This window comes from Ursus maritimus, unplaced genomic scaffold (genome assembly GCF_017311325.1).
Source record: "Ursus maritimus isolate PB19 unplaced genomic scaffold, ASM1731132v1 scaffold_19, whole genome shotgun sequence".
In the NCBI taxonomy this organism is placed as follows: domain Eukaryota; kingdom Metazoa; phylum Chordata; class Mammalia; order Carnivora; family Ursidae; genus Ursus; species Ursus maritimus.
The window spans coordinates 11,411,892-11,438,021 of record NW_024424341.1 but is presented as its reverse complement, the minus strand read 5'-3'; the positions used below and the strand labels follow the sequence as shown (position 1 = coordinate 11,438,021).

At 36.9% G+C, this 26,130-nt stretch overlaps 1 protein-coding gene across 1 annotated transcript in view; it reads left to right on the top strand.

Moving 5' to 3' along the window:
* Positions 1-26,130, top strand: part of RPGRIP1L (RPGRIP1 like) — an 88,916-nt gene that overhangs the window by 38,786 nt on the left and 24,000 nt on the right. Inside the window, exons 14-22 of the mRNA XM_040633310.1 lie at positions 190-307; positions 4,174-4,626; positions 7,593-7,744; positions 10,282-10,660; positions 13,979-14,163; positions 14,295-14,378; positions 17,564-17,665; positions 18,109-18,259; positions 19,238-19,311. Of these exons, the coding sequence (XP_040489244.1) occupies positions 190-307; positions 4,174-4,626; positions 7,593-7,744; positions 10,282-10,660; positions 13,979-14,163; positions 14,295-14,378; positions 17,564-17,665; positions 18,109-18,259; positions 19,238-19,311 (1,698 nt within the window). The remainder of the gene's footprint in view (positions 1-189; positions 308-4,173; positions 4,627-7,592; positions 7,745-10,281; positions 10,661-13,978; positions 14,164-14,294; positions 14,379-17,563; positions 17,666-18,108; positions 18,260-19,237; positions 19,312-26,130) is intronic.

The window sequence follows — 26,130 nt, the reverse complement described above, 5'->3', positions numbered from 1 at the left end:
AATTTTGCTTCTGATTTATGAAGATTGCCAAGCATAATTTTCTAAACTGTAAGCTATTTGAGGTCTGAAAACCATGGTTTACAGCTTCTGATATCCCCAGGAGCTAGGAAAAGCTTGAGTCAGAGTTGCTTTAAAAAATGAAATGGAATGAATCCTAAGTATTAACACTTGTTATCTCTTATTTTTGAGATGGAAGTTGAAGCAGTGACCCAGAAGATGGAAAATTTGCAGCAAGATTATGAACTCAAAGTGGAACAATATGTTCATCTTCTTGATAGCAGAGCCGCTCGCATTCAGAAACTAGAAGGTACGATTCTTTGTCTACACTACCTAAATGAATGGATTTTACAATAGTCGAAAATGTCATCCAAATCTACACTCACGATTTCTTTTTGCTCTGTTTTTTTCTAATTCATAGCGGTAATGAGAATTTACCAGAAAGGTTGTTTTTATCTGATTCTTTTCTACTCAAGAATTTTTAGTAATTTTCTATTGCTTTCCGGATTCAATGTTGCAGGCACAATTTCAAAGTACTTTACGGAGTACCGCAGAACTAACTTCACCACCCCATTCCTCATTTCTCTTCTAAGCAAGCTGTGTATCTCATCCAAACAAGTCTGCTGGCTCTTTATCAGATTAACCGTTCTCAGTCCTACCACTGTACCTTTGCTCCACCTGAACCTCCTTTCTACCCACATATACCCTGTCTCCACTGCTTTGAAATCTAACTAAATACAATGCATACCTCTGCCAGCAGGCTGGCTCTGACCACTCCTAGCCATTCCTCTACTTGAAGTGTCCTTGCAGTGGTTTCCAGACTTGAGCAAGTATGAAAATCACATGAGGAACTTGTTTCAAATGTAGCTTCCTGGGCCCTACCCCTAGAGACCCGGGGGTCCATGATTCTATACATTTAGAAATAACTCCAAGCCGTTCAGATGCAGGTGCAAGGCTATACTTTGAAAAACATTAGTCTCAGTACTCCCCATTTTTCCTTTTATGTACTCAAAAAATATGTGTGGGGATTATATTATGTAAGTGTTCTTCACTGTTAGAGTTTTGCATATTCCCTGTGACTGCAATATAAATCCTATGAGGCTAAGTACTTAGTCTCTCTTTCATGTCCCCTGCCATACAATGTTTAATTCAAATGATTGATGCCAGCAGTAATTTTACACTCTAAAAAATTACTGAGGATCCCAAAGGCCTCTTGCTTGTATGGGTTTTACTTATCATATTAAGAATTAAAAGAGAAATTTTAAAAATATTTATTTTATGTCATGCTAAAATAATAATAAACCCATTACATGTTAACATAAATTACAGAATTTATTTTTTAAAAGCTGTATTTTCCATACAAAAAAAAATACTGAGAAGAATGACATTGTTTTAAATTGTTTTACATTTTTTTAATTGTTTGACTTTTTTGCAAACTTTTTGGTGTATACCTTAATAGAAAACAGCTGGGTTTTTAGACCTGCTTCTGCATTCAATCTGTTATGATATCACACATTACGTAGTCTGGAGAACTCCATGAAACACTTGTGAGAGAATAAGAATGAAAAAGGCAAGTGACATGTCAAGATTATTTTTAAAAATAGTGTTGACCTCACAAACCTTCAGAGCAGTTTCAGGGGCCCTCGGGGTTCCCAAAGCACACTTTGAGAACCACTGCTCTAAGTAGAGGAGTTCAATAATATCTTTATCTGCCTGAACAGGGTTTTCTAAAAGTCAAAGAGCAGTATATACCTTTTATTTCAAGTAGTACTCAATAAAAATTTGCTTAATAGAATTTTCCTGAATAACAAGGAGGTCACAGTAGTTTAGGATTTTCATGCCTTTTAGTCTTACTAAATCTTCACCAGTATATTTCATCTGTCCCCTAAATTCATTGATTCATTCCTTAAACATGCTCACGCTCTTAATGCATCCTAAGCAAACGTGCTGGGCAGGGAGAATCCAAATAGGAAAAAAAGAAAAAAGCTCAGGTACCACCCCCAAGGAACTCATAAGATGGACCACAGAGGATAGGGGCGCCTGGGTGGCTCAGTTGGTTAAGCATCTGACTTCGGCTTGGGTCATGATCTCATCAGGTCTTGGGATCTCCCTGCTCAGGATCTTGGGTCCTGGAATCACCCTGCGTTGTCATGTCTGTGCCCCCGCCCTCAGGCTCCACACTCAGCGGGGATTCTGATTCTCCCTCTCCCTCTGCTCTGCCCCCTGCTCATGCTCTCTCTCTCTCAAATAAGTAAATAAAATATTTTTTAAAAGAAAGATGGAGCACATAAATAGACAGTTATACTTGACCATGAAGAGTGTGAAGCTAGGAAAATGCAGAAGATACCAAGGAAACATTGAGGAGAGAATGCCTGTTTAAACCTGAAGATTCAGGGAAGACTCCACAAAGTAGGTTTGGAATCTTTAAAGATGACAGAATTCACCACTAAGTAAAAGCAATGAAAGGCATTCCAGACAATAGAGGATGCAGGTTAAAATGCCCTAAATGTGAAGCACTGCCTTTCATTTGCAAAACTGCACGCAGATCCATCTACTTGGAACTCATAATTAGTAAAAGGAGGAGAATCTCTCCGGGTAAGGCTGGGAAGAGCCAAAGCATGAAGGCCCTGTTTGCCACCCTGAAGAGTTTGAAACTAAATAACGTAGAAAACCACTAAGCAATTTTTAAGGTAGGCAGTAATACACCCAGAACTGCATTTTGGAGATTATGCTATAGTTATTAGAAATAATAAGATTTGAAGGAAGGAAGTGCTTTGGGTTCCATAAAAATCTGGGTAGTAAACACTGGGAATATAGGTAAGGTGGCATTAGTGGACAGAGAATGGACAGGGACAAACTTGGAAAGCCTTAGGAGACAGGGTTGAATAGTAGTGACCCTATGGATGTGGGGACAATTAAGGAAAAGAGAAACTAGAACGATTCTGTGGCAACAGGCTTAGGCAACTGGATGAATGCTAACACCAGCGCTTGAGATTCAGAGGACAGAAATAACTGGAAGAGAATACTCTACGTTGGCTCTATTCTGTTTTGGGTATATTGAGTTTGATGTGGCTACGGGATATCTAGACAGAGGGCCCAGCAAGCCATGAGATATATGGGTCTGGAGTTCAGGAAATAAATCTGATTTAAAATAAAAAGAGGAGAGTCTTTGCATATTGATAATAGCAGAAGTCATAAAAGATGGAGGTTACCCATAAGAAGATATAGACTAAGAAGAGGATAAAACCAGGACCCCCAGCAAACTATGAGAAAAAGAGAAACCCTTAAAAAAGCAATAAGAGAGGTAGAAGGAGAAGCAGGGTAGATGATGACATGGAAACCAAGGTAGGGCAGAGGTTCAGTAAAAGGGAAAATGACCACCATTGTCAAGGAAGCAAAGGAAATCGAGTGCTACAAGGACCAAAGTCTGTTCCATCTAGCAATTAAGTCATTACTGGTGACCTTTTCTGGAGCAGTTTCATGAGAAAAGGAAAGCAGATACTCCTTGCAGGAGGTCGAAGAGTGTCTGTTAGATGAGCAGTTGTAGACACAAGTATACGTTACTTTTTCCAGAAATTTGGATGTAGCGTGGGGATAAAATGTGTATCTAGAAAGAGAGATATCTGCTTAAAAAGCAGCTTTATGGAAGTACAATTAACATACTTTAAACCTCACATATTTGAGGCATACAGCTTGGTGAGTTTAGGCCCATGGCTACCCTGCGAAGCCGTCACCACAATCAAGGCAATAAACATATCCATCACCCCAAAAGTAGAAAAGTGGATACTTTAATAAACTGAAGGGAAGGAACCAGTGGAAAGAGAACCTGACTTTAAAGGAGAGAATATAATAAAGCCAAAACAGAGGAATAGAGAGAATCCAAATATTTACCTCAGCTGTTCATTCAAAAGCTTTTTTTTCTTTTTTCTTTTTCCTTTACCCTGGTACAGTCTGTATTATAACTTGAGTTGTAAGTTTGCTGTTAATAAGTGTTGTCAAAACAAAGGATGAATTTTTGTAGAATACAATATTACTCACAGAAAAACAGTGTAGTCATAGAATTTAAGATTGAGACTCTTCACCAAAACACTTAGACTTCATACCACTTCAAAAGCCAGTTTGTATCTTCATATGTCAATATTTAAAAATATCTAAACTGTGTGTCTTCTCTTGCAGCCCAATTAAAGGATATTGCCTATGGCACCAAGCAGTATAAATTTAAACCAGAAATCACGCCAGATGACTCTGTTGATGAATTTGATGAAACCATTCACTTAGAACGAGGCGAAAACCTATTTGAAATCCATATCAACAAAGTAACCTTTTCTTCTGAAGTTTTACAGGCTTCTGGAGATAAAGAGCCTGTCACTTTCTGTACCTATGCTTTCTATGATTTTGAGCTACAGACAACTCCCATAGTGCAAGGCCTTCACCCAGAATATAACTTCACTTCTCAATATCTCGTTCATGTTAATGACTTATTTTTACAATATATTCAGAAGAATACTATCACTCTTGAGGTCCACCAAGCTTACAGCACAGATTATGAAACAATTGCAGCAGGTCAGTTGAGATTCCATGAGATTCTAGAAAAAAGTGGTCGAATATTTTGCACAGCAAGTTTGGTTGGTAAGTACAATCTTATAAGCTTTGGATGTTTGAATCACTGATTTGGTTTATATGTTAATATGGTGTTCTACATTACTGTCTTCTCTTAGGGATTCAGGATGCCTTGAAGGTAGGACAGTGTTCTCTAATTGATCTGCCCACAGTTGATTGGACTATCCTAAATGTCATTGGTGGTATCAGTGCAATGGCTATTAATTTTTTAAAAGTTTATAAGTGCAAATATTTATTTACCATATTAATACCCTTTTTTGATTAAACATTAATTGTAGTACATTCATCAAGTATTTTTAAAGAGCTTATGTTATCACTGTTACTAGGCATTGAAAATATAGTGGTCCGTGCTAAGTAAGACAGACAGCCCCCAGCCCCTGCCATCATGTAGCTTACCTTCTAGAGGGGACAACAGGCCATAAAACAAATATAGATCTCATCAGATGAAGAAAAATGAACAGGCTAATGGTGGTTGACATTGGTCAAGACCTGAGTAAAGATCCATGACAGGATCCGGGGGAAGAATGTTTCATGCAGAGGTAACAGCAAGTACCAAGGTGGAGGGACAAGCATGACATGTTGGAGGAACAGCAAGAAGGCCAGTAGCTAAAGCAGAAATGTGATTAAAGCAATGGAAGAATGACTATGCAAAGTCAGTCAGTCAGAGAAAGGCAAATACCATATGATTTCACTCACATGTGGAATTTAAGAAACAAAACAAACGAGCAAAGGGGAAAAATTGGGGGGGGGGGCTGGTAAACCAAAACAGACTCTTAACTCTAGAGAATAAATTGCTGGTTACCAGAAGGGAGGTGAGTGGAGTGGAGGATGGGGAAATAGGTGATGGGGATTAAGGAGGGCACTTGTGTTGAGCACCGGGTGATGTATGGAAGTGTTGAATCACTAAATTGTACACCTGAAACTAATATTACACCGTATGTTAACTAACTGGAATTTAAATAAAAACAAACAAAAAAAAAAGAAAGTACACTTTAAAAAACATAAACAAAACAAAAACAGTGGAAGGACCAGATCATGCTCTAGAAACTTGTAGGTCATGGTGAGGCAAGTGGATCTTTTGATGAAAGACATTGGAGAGTTCTAAGGAAGGAAGTGACATGGCCCCACGTAGGTTTTAGAAAACCACCCTGGGTGCTGAGGGAAGAATAGTGTGTCAGGGCCAAGAGGGAAAATTAGGACCATTATCACGCTATTGCATTAATCTGTGGAAAGATGATGGTGGCTTGGATTAAGATGGTAATGAGAAGAGTGACAAGAAGTGGTTATTTTCAGTTTATGTTTGATTAACTTTAAGACTTTAAGACTTGCTTATCAGTCCAATGGAGAGTAATGAAGGAAATGAAGGAGACAAGAATTTCTGGCATGCACAAGGAGAATCGTGAGCCCATTTATTGAGATAGGCCTGGGAGAGGAGCAAATCTGAGGAAGAAAATCAAGAATTTTGTGTGAACAACTTAAGACTGGCTGCCTGTTGGACAGCCGAGTGGAGATGGCACATGGGCAGTTGGATACATGAGCCCTAGCCAAAGGGTCAGGGATAAACATGTAAAAGGGGGAGTCATTACCATATGGAATGTATATTAAGCCTTTGGCCTAGGTAATATCACATAGAGAGTTAATGTACACGAAGCAGAGAAAGTAGCCACGGACTGAGCCTTAGAAAACCACACAATTTAGAGTTCAGGAAGAAGAGACACCAGCAAAAGAAACCAAAAAGTAGCCCATGATTTAGAAGGCAAACCAAGAGCAGACAATATCCTAGAGGCCAAGTAAAGAAACTGTTTCAAGAGGAAAAGAGGGTGACTTAGCTTCTGGGGAGGGATTTTATTTTATTGATTGATTGATCACAGGGGTAACCCATATTTACATGATTCACAAGTCAAAAGGTGTAGAAATTTATACTATAAAATCTCTCCCACTCCTGTCCCTTAGCTGCCCTGGAACCCCTCACCAAAGGCTGCAAATTCTTCTGAAGAAATTTTAAGCATATACAAGCAAATATGTGTATCCATTAATATTCTAATTTTAGGACTTTTTTTTAAATGATAGCAGATTTGAATCATGTTTGTATGTTGATGACAATGATGCATTAGTGAGGAAGAAACTGATGAAGTAGAAGAGAATGGGAAAATAGTTTTAATAATATGGTAGACTCAGGAAATCTTATGTATAGAATATCTTCTATTCAACACATATTGAGTACCCATTGTATACTAGTCGCTCTTGTAGAAATATATCAATGGAAACCACAGTCCTTGCCCTCAAGAAACTTGTAATGTGGGTGGAGAAATACACTGGTAAACAGACAGTTATGTGAAAGGAATCAGAGGATGAATGAGAGGACATATCCTTCCCCTCTTTGAAGGAAACAGAGAGCCCCTAAGTCCCCCAGGAACTGTAGGGGAATTCTTCACAGAGGAAAAGAAATGAAGAGCTGCCCGAATTAGAAAAAGGAGTGAGGGTGTACAGGGCGAACATCATGCAAGCATGTATTATATCCGGCATATATTTGGCATAGCTATGGCATTTGTCCCTGTACTTGTGGCCCAGTAGAGAAGTGGGAAGGTGCCAAAGACTTCTCGAAAGTTGAATCATAATGTGGAATTTCATATCTATAATTTTGAGATTTCATATTGTATCTGTCGGTCTCCGTTGAGTACAACTTGTTAAAAACAAGCTACTGTAGCATCAAAAAGAATCTGTGGAGTATTTAGTACAGTGTTTAGTTTTTTTCTTTATATTTTAGAAGGATTGAAATAGTATAAATTGGAATATTTCAAACATAATTTGACATAGCTCTTTAATAATACTTAACATACAATGAAACTCATACTTGCAGAAGTAACTTTATTTTCTTCAGCTCTGTTCTTTGCCAATCACACATCATTTGTGCAAGTCATATATTATTTTACTCAGTATAATATTTTAACAGTGAGTTATGCATTGGTTTGTAGGAACTAAAGGAGACATCCCAAATTTTGGCACAGTGGAATACTGGTTCAGATTACGGATTCCCATGGATCAAGCAATTCGGCTTTATCGAGAACGAGCAAAGGCTTTGGGATATATAACATCAAATTATAAGGGGCCAGAGCAAATGCAATGGGTGAGCTGGTTGGACTTTAAGACATTTTTATGATACAGAAATTTTATAATATGTCTTTTTATGCCATGCTTTAAACCAAAATCATTTTCTTTCACAGCCATCAAGTGACTCTTTTTAACTTTTTATTTTGAAATAATTATAGACTTACAGGAAGTACAAAAATAGTACAGAGAAGTTCTATGTACCCTTCACCCAGCTTCTCCCAATTGTAACATCTTACATAACTATAGTACCTTATCAAAACCAGGAAATTGACATTGTACAATACCATTAACTAGAGTACAGACCTTATTCGGATTTCATCAGTTTTTACATGCGCTCGTGTGTGTGTGTGTGTGTGTGTAGTATTATTTCTGTGCAGTTTTAATCATGTGTATATATTCATGTAACTGCCACCACAAGCAAGATACAGAATTGTTCCATCACCACAAAGGAACTCCCTTGTGCTACCCAGGGTACTTTTGAAAAATAAAATTGCAGTACCCTGAATTGGAAGTTTAAAAGCAGGTCTTCACAGCAGCATTTCCCAAACTGTGTTTCATGGAGTCTTAATGGGCATACTTCCAAAAGAATTCCATGATTCAGTGAATGCAGAAAACACTAAAGTGAGCAAAGTGAAATAGGGTCCTTGACCTCTCACGTATAACAAGAATCCCAAGAGGAAAGCTTAAAGTATGCACTTGAGTTGAATAACAAAGGGATAAAATATAGTTGAAACATTTTGGAATGTCTGCTCAAGTCATAATTACCTTTTTTCATTTGGACCACTGTCACTCCCAATCTATGGGGCTGGGCCACCAGATGCCAGATTTATGTCAGTGGTCCTGTTCTTTCCCACTCTCTACTCTATTATGACTAATGATTCAGGGTATCCACCTGACCCCAGTTAAGCCAATCAGATTCTGCTTTCAAGAGAAAGCAAGATTCTCCATGCTTGGAACATGTAAAATTGGGAGCTGTGGGGCAGCCATCTTCTACCATGTTAACCAGCAAAGGAAAGAAAATGGGTCTGGAGAGAAAGAATAATGAGCAAGCATACAGAGAAAAATGGACACTAGATCAAGTGTAAAATCTGGTGGTTTTCCAGTCCTCTTATCTTCCTAAGGCCCACCCACATTTCTGCTGTACAGTTTCATGAAATAACCATATGGGCTTATATTAAACTCTCTTTTTGTTATATTTGCTAGGTGGAACTAGTGTCCATAATTTTCAGTTAAAGAGCCATGACTAATATGACATTGATTCCCGAACTTAAGAAAGAATGACACCTGTTTCCCAGAAATCATCTTTCTGGGCTAGTATTCTTCAGAACATACATTGGGAAATGCTGTAATGGAAAAGAGAATTAAAAATATATCAGGTTATTTATTTACTTTTGTAGTTTAATTGTTTTTAGACTCCCATTTTCTGGCTCGGGTGAGTAATTTGTTGGAATTCCAGCTTTTGTGGGTAAATTCGGAGTGAGAAGCAGAGGGGGTACTTTTTAAATCATTCCACTTAGCATTCTGTTGCTGAATACAAACCAGCCCTGGGACAGCAGTATTGGGATTCCCTTCTCAGGTTTCTCCTCTCCACACCACCAGATGTCTCTACCGAGGACATTATCAGTTTGGTTCAATTTTGCCTTCTCCAGTAAACATCTGGAGTCTTAGGTTCCAGATGCTCAATCCAGATTCAGAAATGCAGTGAAAGAGGAGCCCCTTTATGAAAAGTAGAGAATTCTCCAACACTAAACTAAACAAGACCCTGGAACGCTAACATTTCTTTGTCCCAGGTCATCAGCTACAGTGGGCTTAAGTTAATTAGTGCAGTTGTTGGTTAAAATACTTATGCGCTGATTATGTGAATAATAGTTTCATAAGGGGCATTAGAGTACCTTCTAGCTCTGCTTTATGGTTCCTTTCACTCATCTTTCTTCTGAAATGTCCTTCCAATCCTAACTTTTTATGCCGTCCGAAGTTTATCTCTGACCCTGTTCTCCTTTTCTTATAGCAGTTGAACTTCAGTATACTGCCTAATCTTAGGCTCATGTATCTGTTTCCCCAAACACCATTGGTTAAGGATGAGGGCCAACCCAGATATAATGAAATAATCTTTCCGGGTGGGCTCCATCAAATTTACTGGATTCTTATGTAAGGGTGAGATGTGATCACAATAGCTGGAGTGGTTGAAAAATTAGCTCTTAATACAATTGTGAACTAGAGGACATTTGTCTTTGGGCCCCTCTGTTCACTTTACTCATTAGTTATTAAATCGAATTAAAGAATATCAATTCTTGGTTTTATTTTAACAACAGTCTTTACGTGTATGCTCTGTCATCTATATTTATTGCTAATAGCTTAAGATCACCTGTTCACACATGTTCTAAGGAATATTAGTTTTGACTAAGAATCAGGTCTTTTACTGAGAAATTCACTATGAAATATAAATATATAGCTTTTTGTCAATTTACAAAATAATTTTGTTTGGGATTTGACAGCTGCTATTTATCTTTTCATTGTATTATTACTATAATAAATATATGTATTTTTTTCCAGTCAAGTCAGCAAGCACCCAAAACTGCTCAACTCAGTTCTACTGATTCCACAGATGGCAACTTAAATGAACTTCATATTACAGTAAGATGTTGCAGCCACTTGAAGTCCCGAGCAAGCCACCTTCAGCCACACCCATATGTTGTGTACAAGTTTTTTGATTTTGCAGACCATGATACAGCCATCATTCCCAGTAGCAATGATCCACAGTTTGATGATCACATGTGTTTCCCAGTGCCAATGAATATGGATTTGGATCGATACCTTAAGTCAGAGTCTCTGAGTTTTTATGTGTTTGATGATAGTGATACCCAAGAGAATATATATATAGGAAAAGTCAATGTGCCTCTGATTTCATTGGCACATGACAGGTGTATCTCAGGTAAGCATATTTCTTGAATCTATGAAATTGTAAAAACAAACCTAAACTCCGCTTCAGTTATGGATATGACTAACCTTCCTAATGTTCTCAGATAATCTTAAATGTTGGGCTTACAGTTTTTTTCCTAGTTATTTTCTTAGTAGTTGTTCTACAGAGTACAATATGTATCTTACCAGGCTAAAATTAATGCTAACAACACCATCAAAATACCAAAAGTCTGCCCCAATATAATTCCATTTCCTCCCCTCTCCTTTGTGCTATTATTGTCATATATTTCTATAAACAATACCTATATATGTTATAAACCCAACAGTACAATGTTGTAATTATTGCATTATATTACTTTTTGTCTTTTAAAGAAGTCAAGAGAAGGGAGAATATAATTATAGGAGACTTTCACATTAACTTACGTGTTTACCATTTCTGGTATTCTTTTTTTTTTTTTTTCTTTTTTTTCTTTTTCATTTCTGGTATTCTTTATTTCTTCCTATGGATTTGAGTTACTGTCTGGTGTTATTTCCATACCCCAATATAACTCCATTGCCTCTCTCTCCTTTGTGCTATTATTATCATATACTTTTTATCTTTATATAAGTTCAACGATATAATTTTACTATTATTGTTTTATGCAGTTGTCTTTTAAATCAGTTAAGAGAAGAAATGACAAAAAACATATTTACACTGTCTTTCATAATTACCTATGTGATTACTTTTATTGGTCTCTATTCCTTTGTGTTGATTTGAATTACCATCTGGTATCACTTCCTTACAACCTAAAGAACTTCCTTTAATATGTCTTGTAACTCAGGTGTGCTGGTAATGAATTCTCTCAGTTTGTTATCTAGGAACATCTTTATTTTGCTTTTATTTTTTGAAGGATAGTCTTGCCGGGTATAATATTCTTAGTCATCAGTTATTTTTTTCTTTTGCACTTTGGGTATATCAGATGACTAATTTCTGGCATGCATTGTTTCTAATGAGAAATCAGATGTTGATATTATTATGGTTCCCTTGTACTTGATACTATCTTCAGGATTTTCTTTTTAGTGTGTGTGTGTGTGTCTGTATATGGCTTTAAATGGACCATGATGTGTACGATGCAGATCCCACTGTGCTTATCCAACTTAGAATTTGTTGAGCCTCTTTATGTGTAGGGTATTGTTATGTACCAAATTTGGGGAGTTTTCTGCTGTTATTTCTTCCATTTTTTCTGCCCTTTCTTCCCTCTTAGACTCCCATTACATGTACATGCATTTGTGTTTAATAGTGTCCCACAGTTCTCTGAAGCTCTATTCCTTTTTCTTCATTTTTTCTCTGCATATTGAATAATCTCTATTGGTCAGTATTCAAGTTCACTGATTCTTTCTTCTGCCAGCTCTAATCTCCTATTGAGCCCCTCTATTGAATTTTTTCATTTTAGTAATTGTAATTTCAACTCCAGGATTTCTATTTAGTTCTTTCTTTTTTATAAAATTTCTCTGCTTATTATATTCTTTTTAATAAGTCATTGTCATCACACTTTCCTTTAATTCTTTAAATATCCATTTATTTTAATTTTTTGAACATATTTATAATAGCCATTCTGATGTTTTTGTCTGCTAAGTATAACATTGAGACACTCGCAGAAGGTGTCTGTTGATGGCCTTTTTCCTATGTATGCAGCATACACTCCTGCTTCTCCACATGCGCCATGATTTTTTTGTTGTTGGTTAAAACTGGACATTTAGGATACTGTATAATAGCAGCTCTAGATTTCAACTGTCCCCTACTCCACAGGGTGGTTCCCTTGCTGTTTTTGTTTGGCAACTTGCCTTAACTAATTCTGTATCTTCCTCTCACTGTACCCAATGATGTCTCTGCTAAGTTTTTATTTGTTTAATTTTAAGCTTGAGTCAGCATAGTTTAGTCGTCATTGATTGGTCAAAGGTTGTACTTAAATACCTTGAGCTGGAGGTTTCCACCCGTTGTCTGTGGGTTAGTGTAAAGGTTGGGTAATGAGTTTTCAAAGTTTAGGCAGTCTACAAGTCTCATGTTCAGCCAGAGAAGTGGCTTATTAGAGTCTGTTTTGACTCTTACTGTTGTTACTGAGTTTCTGTAGATTCTCATCAATAAATGCTCTCAATTTGTTGTACACCTTTGTTCAATTTCCAGAGCATTTAAATGGTTGTTGTGTTGTTTTTTTTTTTTATCATTTTGTCCAGTTTTATCATGTCATTCTTTTTGTAGAAAGGATTTACTGAGCTTTTCACTCAGCCATTCTGGAAGTCCCACCTGTGCCTGAAATAGAAGTTTATCACCTTCTTGTATTCCATCTATATTCTTTTGCTCTAAAGTCTAGAGTTGTTTTATTTTTCTTTCCCAGCCAACCATTAAAAGATGTATCAAACATTTGAGGACCAAGTAAAGGATACTACTCCTAAACAAAAGTTATACTTGAAGTATAGTTTTTTTCTAGTGTGGAATTTTTCATGCTGAAAAATCTAGTGCAGGGGTGGCTGGGTGGCTCAGTTGGTTAAGCATATGCCTTTGGCTCAGGTCATGATCCCGAAGTCCCAGGATCGAGCCCTGCATCAGTTTCCCTGTTCAGTGGAGAACCTGCTTCTCCCCCTACCCCTCAGCCACTTGTGCTCACTCACTGTCTCGCTCTCTTTCAAATAAGTAAATAGAATCATAAAAAAAAAAAAGAAAATAAAAATTTAGTGCAATGACTAAAATTTGTGACTCTGTATTACAGTTATAGCTAGGCGATACTTTTTATTACTGTTTTGGTCAGTTTGTCTATTTTCTGGACGTTTTTTGTTGTACTACTATTAATTTGGAGTAATTTAACAAATCCCAGTAAAATATATTTAAAATTATGATAAAATTAAGTGTCTTTTTTGAAGACTTCCTTAGGTATATCAATTATTTGAAATTGTGAAGTTTTAATATATTTTTCTATAGAGACAAGTCTTTTGCAAGAATATTTAAGGCAAAAGGAGGTTGATACTTGAGCTATAACCCAGATAATGTCTTAGAGGAAGGCTAAGAATTCTGAATAATCTCCAAATTTAATTTCAGTGAATTAAAATATTTATAAGTTAATTTTCTCATCTTGGAATCAGTATTATCACTGAGGCCTTAACTTCTGAAAGCAGTCTGCTTCAGAGATGAACCTATCATAGATTATTTTGTCTTTATTCTCTAAGCCATTTGAGGTGTGAGTAAAAGCCAAAATTATTTTTAAAGCTGTGGGTAGTTCTCTTTGTTCTTCTTTAATTCTTATGGTAATAAAACTTCACTCTGGCATTAATTAAAATTATTTTTGTAACTTGACAGGAGTGTTTGAGTTAACAGATCATAAAAAGCATCCGTCAGGAACCATCCATGTTATATTGAAATGGAAATTTGCTTACCTTCCACCAAGTGGCTCTATAACAACTAAAGACTTAGGAAATTTTATACACAAAGAAGAGTCAGAAGTTGTTCAAAGAGCAACATCCTCTGTTAGCACATTAGTTGTCGTGAGTAACAGTGACTTTGAATTTCCTATAGAACTTAAGAAATTGTATTTTAAAAAAAAAAGAAAAAATAGTTGAAGTCTTATCTAAGTGTATGTTCATCATTCTCAGTTTGACATATTGATTTATCTTAGGCACCAACACCTAAACCAAGACAGCGTTTAACACCTGTAGATAAGAAAGTGTCTTTTGTGGATATCACACCACAGCAGAGTTCTGTAAGTAGTAAACACTGAAAATACTGATTTTTTTCTCTCATATGAAATATTTTAAATAAATGATGTAAGTGTAGTATATTCTACCTGATCTCGAAGGAAACCGGTGAATAAAACACTTCTTTTTCCTTTAAATGTTAGCTCTTAATTTGGTACTGTGTGTAAATGTTAAGTCTTCTTACTCTTTGATCTCAACCCTCCTTTGACTCCATTTGTAACTCCAGCTACTACCCTAATCCTCTTCCCCATTTATGGGAGGGAAAAAAAAAGAAACCTCTTCAGAAAGTCTTAATTCTGTTTCCCTTTCTTCACACCATTTCTTGAACTCACTCTAGTCAAATTTCATCCTCATTAAAACCACTCTTGCTAAGGTCACAATGACTTTGACTTTGCCATACCCAGTAGTCAGTTCTCAGTCCCCATCTTTATCTCCCAGTAACATTCAACACAGTGGAATACTTGCTCCCTCTTCCCTTGGCCTCTGGGACACTATGCCTTTCTAGTTTCTCTCCAGCTTACCAGTGGTTCTTCTCACTGTCCTAGACCAAATCTCTCAATGTAGAGGTGCCTCAGCAGTTTCACTGCAGACCTAGACCTCTTCTCACTCTGTATCTACATTCAGAGGTCTTAACCAATCTCATAGTTTTAAACATCTAGATGCAATCACTCTCATATTTATTATCTTCAGTCTTGATCTTACTGCCAAATTCCAGATTTATTTTCTGGAAATGTGTAATAGAAATCTAAACTTAACATGTCAAAAACCAAATGTGACTTCACAGCCCTCTTCCAAAATGTTTCTTCCATTGTTTCCCATTCTCAGTAAATGACTAACCATTCACCCAGTTGCATAGTCATTAGATTTTGAAAGCATCCCTTTGTCATTCTCTTTTTTACATCCTGTGTCCAGTTCATCCACAAAACCTGTCAGCTATACTTTCAAAATATATCCTGTATTCACATCATCTCCACTGTCACCACTCAAGTCAGCATCATCTCTTTTGGACTTTTAAAAAAATATTTTCCTTGTAATTGCAATATAACTCTTAGATAGTTAAAGGGCACAAAACTTAAGCACCCAGCTCAGTGCATTTTTATCTATATATGCACCTGTGTAAACACCACCCAGATCAAAATATTTTTTCTCGGGACGCCTGGGTGGCTCAGTCCGTTAAGTGTCTGCCTTCAGCTCAGGTCGTAATCTCAGTCCTGGGATCAAGCCCCCTGTTGGGCTCCCAGCTCAGTGGGGAGTCTGCTTCCCCTCTCTGGGTGCCCCTCCCCACCCACTTGTGCTCTCTCTCTCAAATAAATAAAATCTTGAAAATATAAAAATAAAAAAATAAAAATATTTTTTCTCCTCAGAACTGAAGATGATACCTGGCATATACAGTGCATTTAATATATATATGCTAAATAAATGAATTCAGTAATTATTATTCAGGCGTGTTTAATAGCAAACACTTATTGAGTGCTCATTGTGTGTCAGACACTGAACTAAATGCTTTATGTCCACAAACTCATTTAATCCTATGAACAACCTTGTGATCATACTAGAATTATTCCCATTTAAAGATCAGGAAAGTAAGGGGTGTCTGGGTGGCTCACTCTGTTAAGTGTCCAACTCGTGATTTCGCCTCAGGTCATGATCTCATGGATTGTCAGATAGAGCCCCGTGCAAGGCTGGCGTTCAGGGTAGAGTCGGCTTGAGATTCTCTCCCTCTCCTACCCTTCCTCTGCTTGCTCTCTCTCTCTCTCAAAAAAAAAAACAAATCTTAAAAGAAAAAAAAAGATAAGGAAAGTAGTACGTATAGAGCTTAAGTAACTTGCTCAAGGGCAAATTTTAGATCTGGGATTCGAACACAAGTAGCCAGATTCCTACATAAATGATCATATATATAAAAAAGACCTATCCACGGACATGTTTGTTGCAATGTTAGTCACAATAACTGAAAATAGTGAGTTAGTTAAATGTCCAATGCCAGTAAAATGGTTCATTAAGTTATGATACATCCATACATTTTAATATTATATTGTATTAAAAATGATGTTTGCCCAAAGTTTCATACCAGGAGAAAGTTTTACGTTGTAATATTAAGGTTTTTTTAAAAATGTAACAGGATACATTGTATTTATAATATAATTACCACTATGTAACCAAGAAAGGGGCACCTGGGTGGTTCAATCAATTGAACGTCTTGACTTGTGATTTCAGCTCAGGTCATGATCTCGTGGGATCACACTCAGCAGGGAGTCTGTTTGGGATTTTCTCTCTCCTCCTTCTGTCCTTCCCCTCACTCACTCACTCCCTCCCTCTTAAATAAATAAATATTTAAAATCAACTTGAAAGAATTTTTTTAAAAATTAATCATAAAGAAAAAGGTAAAAAATGGTAAAGAAATCTATTAATGGATATTACCATTGGGTAATGAGACTGGATTTGTATTAATTTCTTTTGTTTTCTGATTTATCTTTCCCATTTTCTGTATTGGACATGTTTACTTTTAAAGTAGCAAAAATGATAAGCTGTATTTTAAAAATAAACATCAGTTTATGAATCCTGGAAAATGGTTGACTATAAATTGATATTTGATACAGTTAAAAAATCATGTTGATCATAGAAAGTATATATCCTCACATATGCAATTTTTAATATCACGAGTAATGTATAATCATCATTGAAATATTAGAAAATACAAATAAGCAAAAAAATTGAAAATAAAATTAAATTTCCCCAAATCTATATATCAGAGATAGAATTTTAGTGAATTTCATCCCATATTTACTCCCATGGGAACATACACATTGTTTGTTTGCATGCTTGTTTTTTAACAAAACAGCATACAGCTATATGCATTACTCTGTAACTGGCATTTTTTACTCAACACCATATTGGATACTCTCTTAAGTGTCAGTAAGTACAGATCTACATTATCATTTTTTTCATCGTTGCACAGAACTGGACATTTGCATCGTTTTCATTTTTTTTACAATTATAAACGATGCTTCAATGAACGACACTTGCAATTCTTAAATTGCATGTATATACCATGATGACTATCAACCATTTTACTGAAATACGCTAACTAAATTTAGGGTCATATGGGTAACTACTGTATTTACTCCCATATATATGGGATTTAGTAATAAATACAAAATAACATATATGCATGTTTTTACATCGATAAAAGGAGATACCTACTCCTCCTGAAGATGTGAAGGAAATTTCATCAGAAGTGGAGCATACGCCAGAAATAGAAACTAATATGCCAACTCTTTCACATATTCCTGAGGTATGTATTTGTATTAAAATTATTTTGAAAGGTTTAATTTGGTTCTTAAAAGATTTTGTATTAAAATGGATCAAGAACTCATAGCATTGACCCTACTTTTATCTATAACTTTCTGGGAACAGAAAGACCGAAAATATGACGAGTGTTAACAATTATGCTGATATTAGCAGGTAATAAATAGATGTGTGAATTAGAGTAATGATGTAAAATTCATTTTGATAATAATGTCTTTTTCATTCTTGGCTTATAATACTGTTTTCATTTATCTGCATATTATCATTTGTGCAATTTTAGTGATGGTTTTTCTAATGAATCACTTACATATAATGCCTATCTATATATTTAAGTCTCAAGCTTACATGCTTTCTGAGTCAGGTGCTTCGGCAAGTACACACACATGTGATCTAAGCAACAGTGTTACCAGTGTGCTTGCATTTCTTCAGGCTTCTCAAGAAAGCAGTGGAGCTAAGGTAAAAGAGAAAATACAACAAGGAAAAGATGATGATGTGTCTTTCCTGTCTGAGGGTCAGCTTACAGATCGAAGCTGGACTTCTGAAGATGAAACAGAAATAACTGAGGAGTTGGAGCCAGAAGGTGATTTCTTTTCCCTTTCTTAAATTACCATTATTTCCTTAATTCTGTGCTTTCTTTAATCTGTTAGAGCATGCCTCCTAGGACATCTTCACATAATAGCGGATCTACTTCATGATACCTGTTTCTTGACCAAAATGGTGGGACACGGTTCAGTGTAGTCCACTACGGGCCAGCGGAGTTGTTGCACACAGTGGAACCCAAGTCTTATTGCTGACCACGTTCCAATTTATGTTTTAAGTGGCTTTATGTTCTCTTTGGGTTTTATACTATCCTCTGGATTATTCTAGAGAAATTAACTTTTTAAAAATTAGAACTAAGAACTCAGACAAGACAACTCTTACCAGGATTTAATTTACATAAATATCTAGAAGAGGCAACTATAGTGACAAAGCTTTTAGGCGGTGCCTAGGGAAGGGCAGATGGGAACAGAGAGATACAGAAAAGCAGTAGATTACAGGGGGCATGAGAAAATTTATGGGGTAATAGATGGGTTCATGATCTTAATTGTGATGATTTTACAGAATTATACATATGTCAAAATATCAGATTTTGCTCTTAAAATGTGTGCAGTTTATCATAGGGCAATTTTGCTACAATAAAACTGCAAAAAAAATTTTAAATGTTTCTAAATAATAAGAATAACTTGATTTTTGCAATATAATTGGTTAGGCTGTTAGAAAACACCTATTACCCTGTCCTTCTCGTTAAAAAGATTATTTTTGAATTTCAGAGAAAGCTATATTTTTATTATCTTTGTTTCTACTAAAACTGAACTTGGAATTTTCAGTCATTTTTTTATCTTTCCTAAACTATAATGTAAAAGTAAATATCTTTGCTGCTAAGAAAGGTCTAGACATGATTATCATATTGTCCTTTTAAGATTATCCTTATAACATTTGCTCGTTTTGCTCTATTTCACAAGGTATAAACATAATTGGTTTAACAGACTTGAACCACTGAAATTTTATTTTTTAACAGATGAGGAAGACAGATCAGCATCTGACAGTGATGAGTGTATTATTCCAGGTCCTATCTCCAAGAATATCAAGCAGGTCAGTAGCTTGATGCCAGCTAGAAATGTTGCAAAATAAAGCTGCTTTTCGTTCATAGTGTATCTATCGGTCTTCGAATACAAAAATCTGAAGGCAAAAATATTTCTGGGGAAATTCTATGTATCCTCACAGTCTTACCCATGTAATCATGTAGTACACACACAAACACACACACACAAGTTCATGTGTAGTTTCATTATGTAATGGGTCATAGCTTGTGTTATTTTTGCTTACATGTTAACAATACCTATCATCAGCTTTAATAGTTACTTGCTAACACCAGTTGACTTCCCTGACTCCTTTTCAGAACTATTGTACGAAGAGGTATTAAATCCAATCTGAGGGGTGCCTGGGTGGCTCAGTAGGTTTAGCATCTGACTTTGGCTCAGGTCATGGTTTTAGGGTCCTGGGAGCGAGCCCCTCGTCGGGCTCCCCACTCAGCAGGGAGTCTGCTTGTCCCTCTCCCTCTGCTCCTCCCCCTGCTCATGCTCTCTCTCTCTCAAATAAATAAATAAAAAAGAATCCAATCTGAGCTTTAAGAATTCAAAATGGGATATTGCATTTAAAACTATAATACTTCCAAATGTGAATTCATTCATACACTAAATATGTCCACTGATAAAATATTTAAGTTATTTCATTTCCACCAAAAACTAAACCTTCATAGAAGGTAATTAATCTTGGTATGGGTACTTGATTTGTAACACATTGCTGAAAAGCAGTATGTAAATGGAAATTTGAAAATAAAATTATACTTTAAAAGAGAAGTATACCACTTACCGGACCTTTTTTTTCTTTTTTCTTTTCGGGGGGGTAGTTTTTATAAAGTAAATGTAAGTACAGTAAAAAGGCCCTAGCTTTTTCTATTCATCTACATTAATTTTCCTGAAATGATTAATTGTACTCCTTTTTTCAGAATGTCTACTTTATGGGTAAAAGTTGGAATACTTCTTTCAACTCTTAAAATTCTTTTTTTTTTTTTTAAAGATTTTATTTATTTATTTATTCGACAGAGATAGAGACAGCCATCGAGAGAGGGAACACAGCAGGGGGAGTGGGAGAGGAAGAAGCAGGCTCATAGCGGAGGAGCCTGATGTGGGGCTCGATCCCACAACGCCGGGATCACGTCCTGAGCCAAAGGCAGACTCTTAACCGCTGTGCCACCCAGGCGCCCCTCAACTCTTAAAATTCTTAGCTTAACCTCTCTGCAGAACAAACCCAAATACAAACAGGTGGTCGATAAGTACAAGTAGAACAGTTCATTTGTCCAAAGTTTTATTGTCATTATTAACTATAATATCACCTGACCCATGGCATCCTGATATATGGAATCTTTATTGTTCAAAATCAGTAAGTCAAGGAAGGAATCTTGAATATGGTTGCCTGAAGACCTTTAATTTATAGCATTTAGTTCAGTTCAATTTAGCTTTTTTGCTTTATCAAACCTGAAATTGTTAAATTATTTATCAAACTAACGACCTGCTTTCTATTAGAAATTTTCAATAATGGGAATCAAAGGGAAAACGAGCCCCTTGTGTGGGATTTAGCTTCATAGCCATTTGTGTTAGGGATTTCCAGGGAAACAGAACCAATAAGATATATATGTATAAATGTGTGCATATAAGGAGATTTATTATAAGGAATTGAGCCACATGGTTATGGAGACTGAGAAGTCCCTGGAACTGTATTCAGCAAGCTGGAGAACGAGGAAGGTCACTGGTGTAGTTCCAGTCTGAGTCTGAAGACCTTAAAACTAGGAGCGCAGATGGCGTAAGTTCCAGCTATTTCGAAAGCAGGCAGGCTGGAGACCTAAGAAAAGTCAGTGTTTCAGTTCAAGTTCAAAGTTAGGAAAAGACCAGTGATGCCTCTGAAGGCCATCAGGCAAGAGGAGTTCTCTCCATTTTTCTTCTCTAGAGGTCTTCCAATTGATTGGAGGAGGCCCCATCCACCTTAGGGAGGGCAGTCTGCTTTACTCAGTCTACCAATTCAAATGTTAATCTTATCCAGAAACAGCCAGATGGACACACCTAGAATGTTTGACCAAAGGTCTGAAAATCTGGTGGTCCAGTCAAGTTGACAGATAAAATTAACTATCAGGGGTTCCCTGGGTGCCTCAGTCCATTAAATGTCCGACTCTTGGTTTCGGCTCAGGTCATGATCTCAGGTTGTGAGATCAAGCCCCACGTTGGGCTCCATGCTCAGCAGGGAGTCTGCTTCCCCTTTCCTTCTCCCTCTCCCCCTGCTCACACTCAGTGCTCTCTCTCTCTCTCTCTCTCTCTCTCTGTGTCTCTCAAATCAATCAATCAACCTTTAAAAAATTTAACTATCACATCATTTTATTAAGAATCCTCCATTCATGACTCAAGAGTAGTAAGCTTGCATGTTTGAATCAGACATTTCTTTTTCATGTATCAGTAGTTCTTCTGGAAGACTTTGCCTACTTCATCAGGATTTTTGGACACCCATATGATTTAGCCTTTTGAACATAAGAACATGAGAATCAGTCTTGGAGTTTAAGAAGGCAGGTACTGAGGAATATATTTATCTAGTCAAATTAAAACAACACTCATCCCTCTTGTCATAATGCAGTGATTCCTAGGGATTCAGTGTCTGCGGTTTGTCATCACTTCTCCTAAGGAAGTAAATGCAGTGTTCTGGTCCTGCCTTCAGGGAACATCTACATTAATTGGAAGATGTGTTCATAAAAAGTCAAGTAGTTATTCAACTGTTAAATTACAATATAAAACAATGTCAGATGACAGTACCAGTAATTAATGTAATAGATATTTGAGGTAAAGAATACTTAGGTGTTTTCTGGCCCCCCTTCTCATTTTTCAGATGAATAAACGGAGCTCTTGAGAAATAAAGTGACTTGATGATAATCTTGCCACTAATTAAGGAAGTTCAGCAGAAGGAGAAATTTGAAGTGACTTTTTGGTAGACTTTATGGAAGATATGCCCAGAACTGGCCCACCTGCCCTCTTGTGGGCTTCGTGTCTTCTTTTTCTAATTTTAAGCTGACTTTCTCTGCTTTCCTTATTTATTGCCCCAAGATAGCCATACAAAAATGCCCAGCCCCAAGGAAAAATCTAATTAGCCATGCCTAGCCTCTGGATTGGGTCCATCTTTATCAGTTGTGTACGTTTGATCCATTCAGCTATGGCCAATCACACAGTAAGAAGGGGTGTTGTGCTTTAAGTGTGACATCTCAAAGATGTGCATATATGGCAGCAGAGAGAAAATCGTGTGCACTTCTAGTGCACGGATGCATGTGTGTTTCAGAAGTCAAGAATACACTAACTAGAGCAGCCTTTTTATATAAGAGGATAGAAGACCTTAGATACAATGCAGACGCTAAACATTTTGGATTTTATCCAATAGATGCTAGGGAGACATTGTAATAGTTAATTTTATTTTCTAAATATTATATTCATCATTCAAAAGTAACTTGCAAAGTATAGGAAAATATTATCTAAATTATAGCATCTTAGACCAAACAATTTTCAACTGGGGGGGTGCTATTTGGTCCCCCAGGGGACATTTAGCAATGTCTGGAGGCATTCTGGATTGTCACACTGGGAGGGACTGCTACTGGCATCTAATAGGTAGGGGTTGGGGTTGCTGCTAAACGTGCTACAGTGCGCAGGACTCAGAGCAAAGAACTGTCTGGCCCAAAATGTCCCTAATGCTGAGGCTGAGAAATCCTTCATTCCGTGGAGCCATGTGTATTGGCAACATTGCAGCATCTCAGTGGAATTGTTCGATGCCCTTGACTAAGACAGAACAAGGAACTTCGATTTAACAAACGAGTTTAGGGGAAGAAAGAACTATTCCTCTAAAATACCTGACCAATTCTAATGTGCACATCTCTTTTTCCTTTAGAATAAACTGGGGTTTTTTCTTATTATTCCTGGGGAAGTGATTTGTGTTACTTTGCTACAGCCTGCTTCAGTCTTGACTACCGTTCCAGATGTGATTTATTATAATGGCTTAAGATGCTTTCTCAAATGTGTGAATATCATTTAAAGGAAGCAACTGCTGTAAGCAATGCTTTATGCCTCAGTAGCCCTTAATCACCTCCCACATGCTTTTAAAATTCTACTTTTAGAAGAAGGTAGTAACCAGTATTTTATGTTAATAGGTGATATTTAGTTGTGTTAAATTATTTACCTAATAGAGTAAAATAATTTAATCTGTAAACATAGGGACAGACCTCAAGAGATCATCATAATCATGGAATATAGTGTTTTCCAGTGATAATACCAGTTTTTCTGTATAATACTTTAACAGTCATTCAGTATGAGTCATGGAGCCTTTTTCTTTAAAGATCGCAAAAGTAGTACAAAGAACTCCTGAATATACTTCCCCCGCATTCATCAACTGTTAACATTTCACTACATTTGTTCTATTTCTGTTGTCTCTCCTGTACATGTATATGTGCACCTATGTACGTATACACACACATTCTTGCATACATAGTTATAATGAAGCATTTCAGAGTTGCAGAAGTCATGTTCCTTTACCCTTAAATACTTCAGAATAATAATATAGTACTATTATTTAATCTACAGTCCTCATTAAAGTTTTGCCAATTGTCCCGGTAGTATAATTTATAGCATTTGATTAATTGGGTCCAGGATCCAATCCAGATCGCACACTGTGTTTGGCTTTCCTGTCCCATTAGCCTCTATAATCCGTATTGATGGTTTCAACTTTTCTTTATGTTGGGTCTTCCACATTAACATTTTTTAAGAATCCAGGTCATTTGTCTTGTAGAATATCTTTCAATTGGGATTTCTGTGATGTTTCCTCATATTAGATTCAGTTATATGTTTTGGTAGGAATACTACAAAAGCAGTGCTATGTCCTTTCCAATGCATCATATCAGGAGGCACAGAATGTCATTCTGTCCGATTGTTGACGATGTTAACTTTCATCAAGGTGTTGTTACCGTAAACTGTTTTTTAAGCTTAAAAATCCTTGTGGCTCATTAATTTCTTTCTTTGCCTCTTCTTCAAGAACTGCTTCAGGGGACACCTGGGTGGCTCAGTCAGTTAAGCATCTGCCTTCAGCTCAGGTCATGATCCCAGGGTCCTGGGATTGAGTCCCTCATGGGGCTCCTTGCACAGCTGGGAACCTGCTTCTCCCTCTGCCTCTTCCTGCTGCTCCCCCTGCTTGTGCTCTCTCTCTCTCTCACACACACACAAATAAATAAAATATTAAAAAAAAAAAAAAAAAGGAACTGCTTCCAGTAGAAATCTCAGGACAGTGATACATGGCTCTTATGTGCTAATAAGCACATCCTATATAATACGTCCTTTAATTATTACAGTGCTGCGTTCATTAGAATCTACCGTGTGTCATAAAAGAAGCAGTCCCTGGCCTCAAAGAAGTTACACTCTGCAAGGGAAACACCATCAACGCATAGTGGTTAGCACTAGGAGAATGGAATGCACAGGGTGCTATGGGGGCATTCCAGGCGGTTACCTAACAGTGTGAGGGACCCTCATCAAGAAAGACTTCCTAAAGTCAGTGAAGCCTGAGCCAAGTGTTGAAGATGATTAGGAATTAGTAAGGGTCATGGAGGGATCGTTATAGGTCAAAGGAATGATAGCCTAAGAATTAGAATGTAGAGCATGGCTCTTTCTGGGAATTGAGAATGGTGTTAGGGTGGGCTACGTTATGGTACACCTGTGGAGGCTCAGGAGAATATGCTGAAAAGATAGGCATGTCCTGAGCATTAAGGCCTCTGTGTATCATCTGAGAAGGTTGAAGTCTCTCCTGAAGTTCTGTGAGCAGCCAGTGAGGACTTTTAAGGGAGGGGGAAGATGACTCACTCATTAAACAGTAGTTAGCATTTGCTGCGTCCCAAGCTTTATTCTAGGCCCTGAGAATATAGCAGCGAAGAAGAGAAATAATCCTCTTGCTCTTACGGAGTTTACACTCCTGAATCGCATTTTAAAAGAGCGTGCTATCAATAATGTAAAGAATAGATTAGAGGCACAGAGACTAATTAAAAAGTAATTAGAGAACCCTACTCTGTGGTTATCCCCACTTGATAGATTTTTTTAATTGCCTCTACCCTATAATGTCACAAAAGTGAGACTAGAAGTAGTGTCCTAGATAAGTATCATTTATGCCAATTACACTGTGCATCTGAATTACCTGCTACACCGTGTAAGTACTTTTAAGATCGCGCAGTTTCTTTTTTTCATGATTGAGAATCTCAGAGCTCCTAGTTATCTCTTAGAAACGTTGATCCTGAAAAGGAATCTAATAGATTTCCCAGGACTTAGACATATTACTTGGTTCTTCCTCTTTTCTTCATGTCTGTGATGTATAATTAATCATAGAGTACTTCATTTTGTTTCATTTCATTTACAACATTTATGAGTTTCGCTTTGTCAGAATGAAATGCTTGTCCCCTCCTTTTCTTTCCAAAGTGGCATAATTAGTGTTAGCATCTTTTTTAACAGGCTACATAAAGTTTAGTGGCTGGATTAAATCAAGTCATTAACATAATGTGCTACCCAATTTGCCCCTATCTCTCTTCGTTTCCAGGACATCAAAGTGCCACAGAGCGCCAGTGTAATTGGGCCTTGCTGGCCTGTCAGATTCCGTCAGCCTGATGACTGCTGCTTTTACTAAAAAGCTTCTAGGCATGATAATTAAGGGGGGAGGGGGGAGTCTGAGAAATGTAAAACTTTGGACATTTCTCTATGAATATTTTATTAATTTGAATAATCAGAAGTTAACAGTATCAATTTGATGTATAATACATTGATTAAAAGCCTTGTTTTAGGTCCTTAAAATAGACAT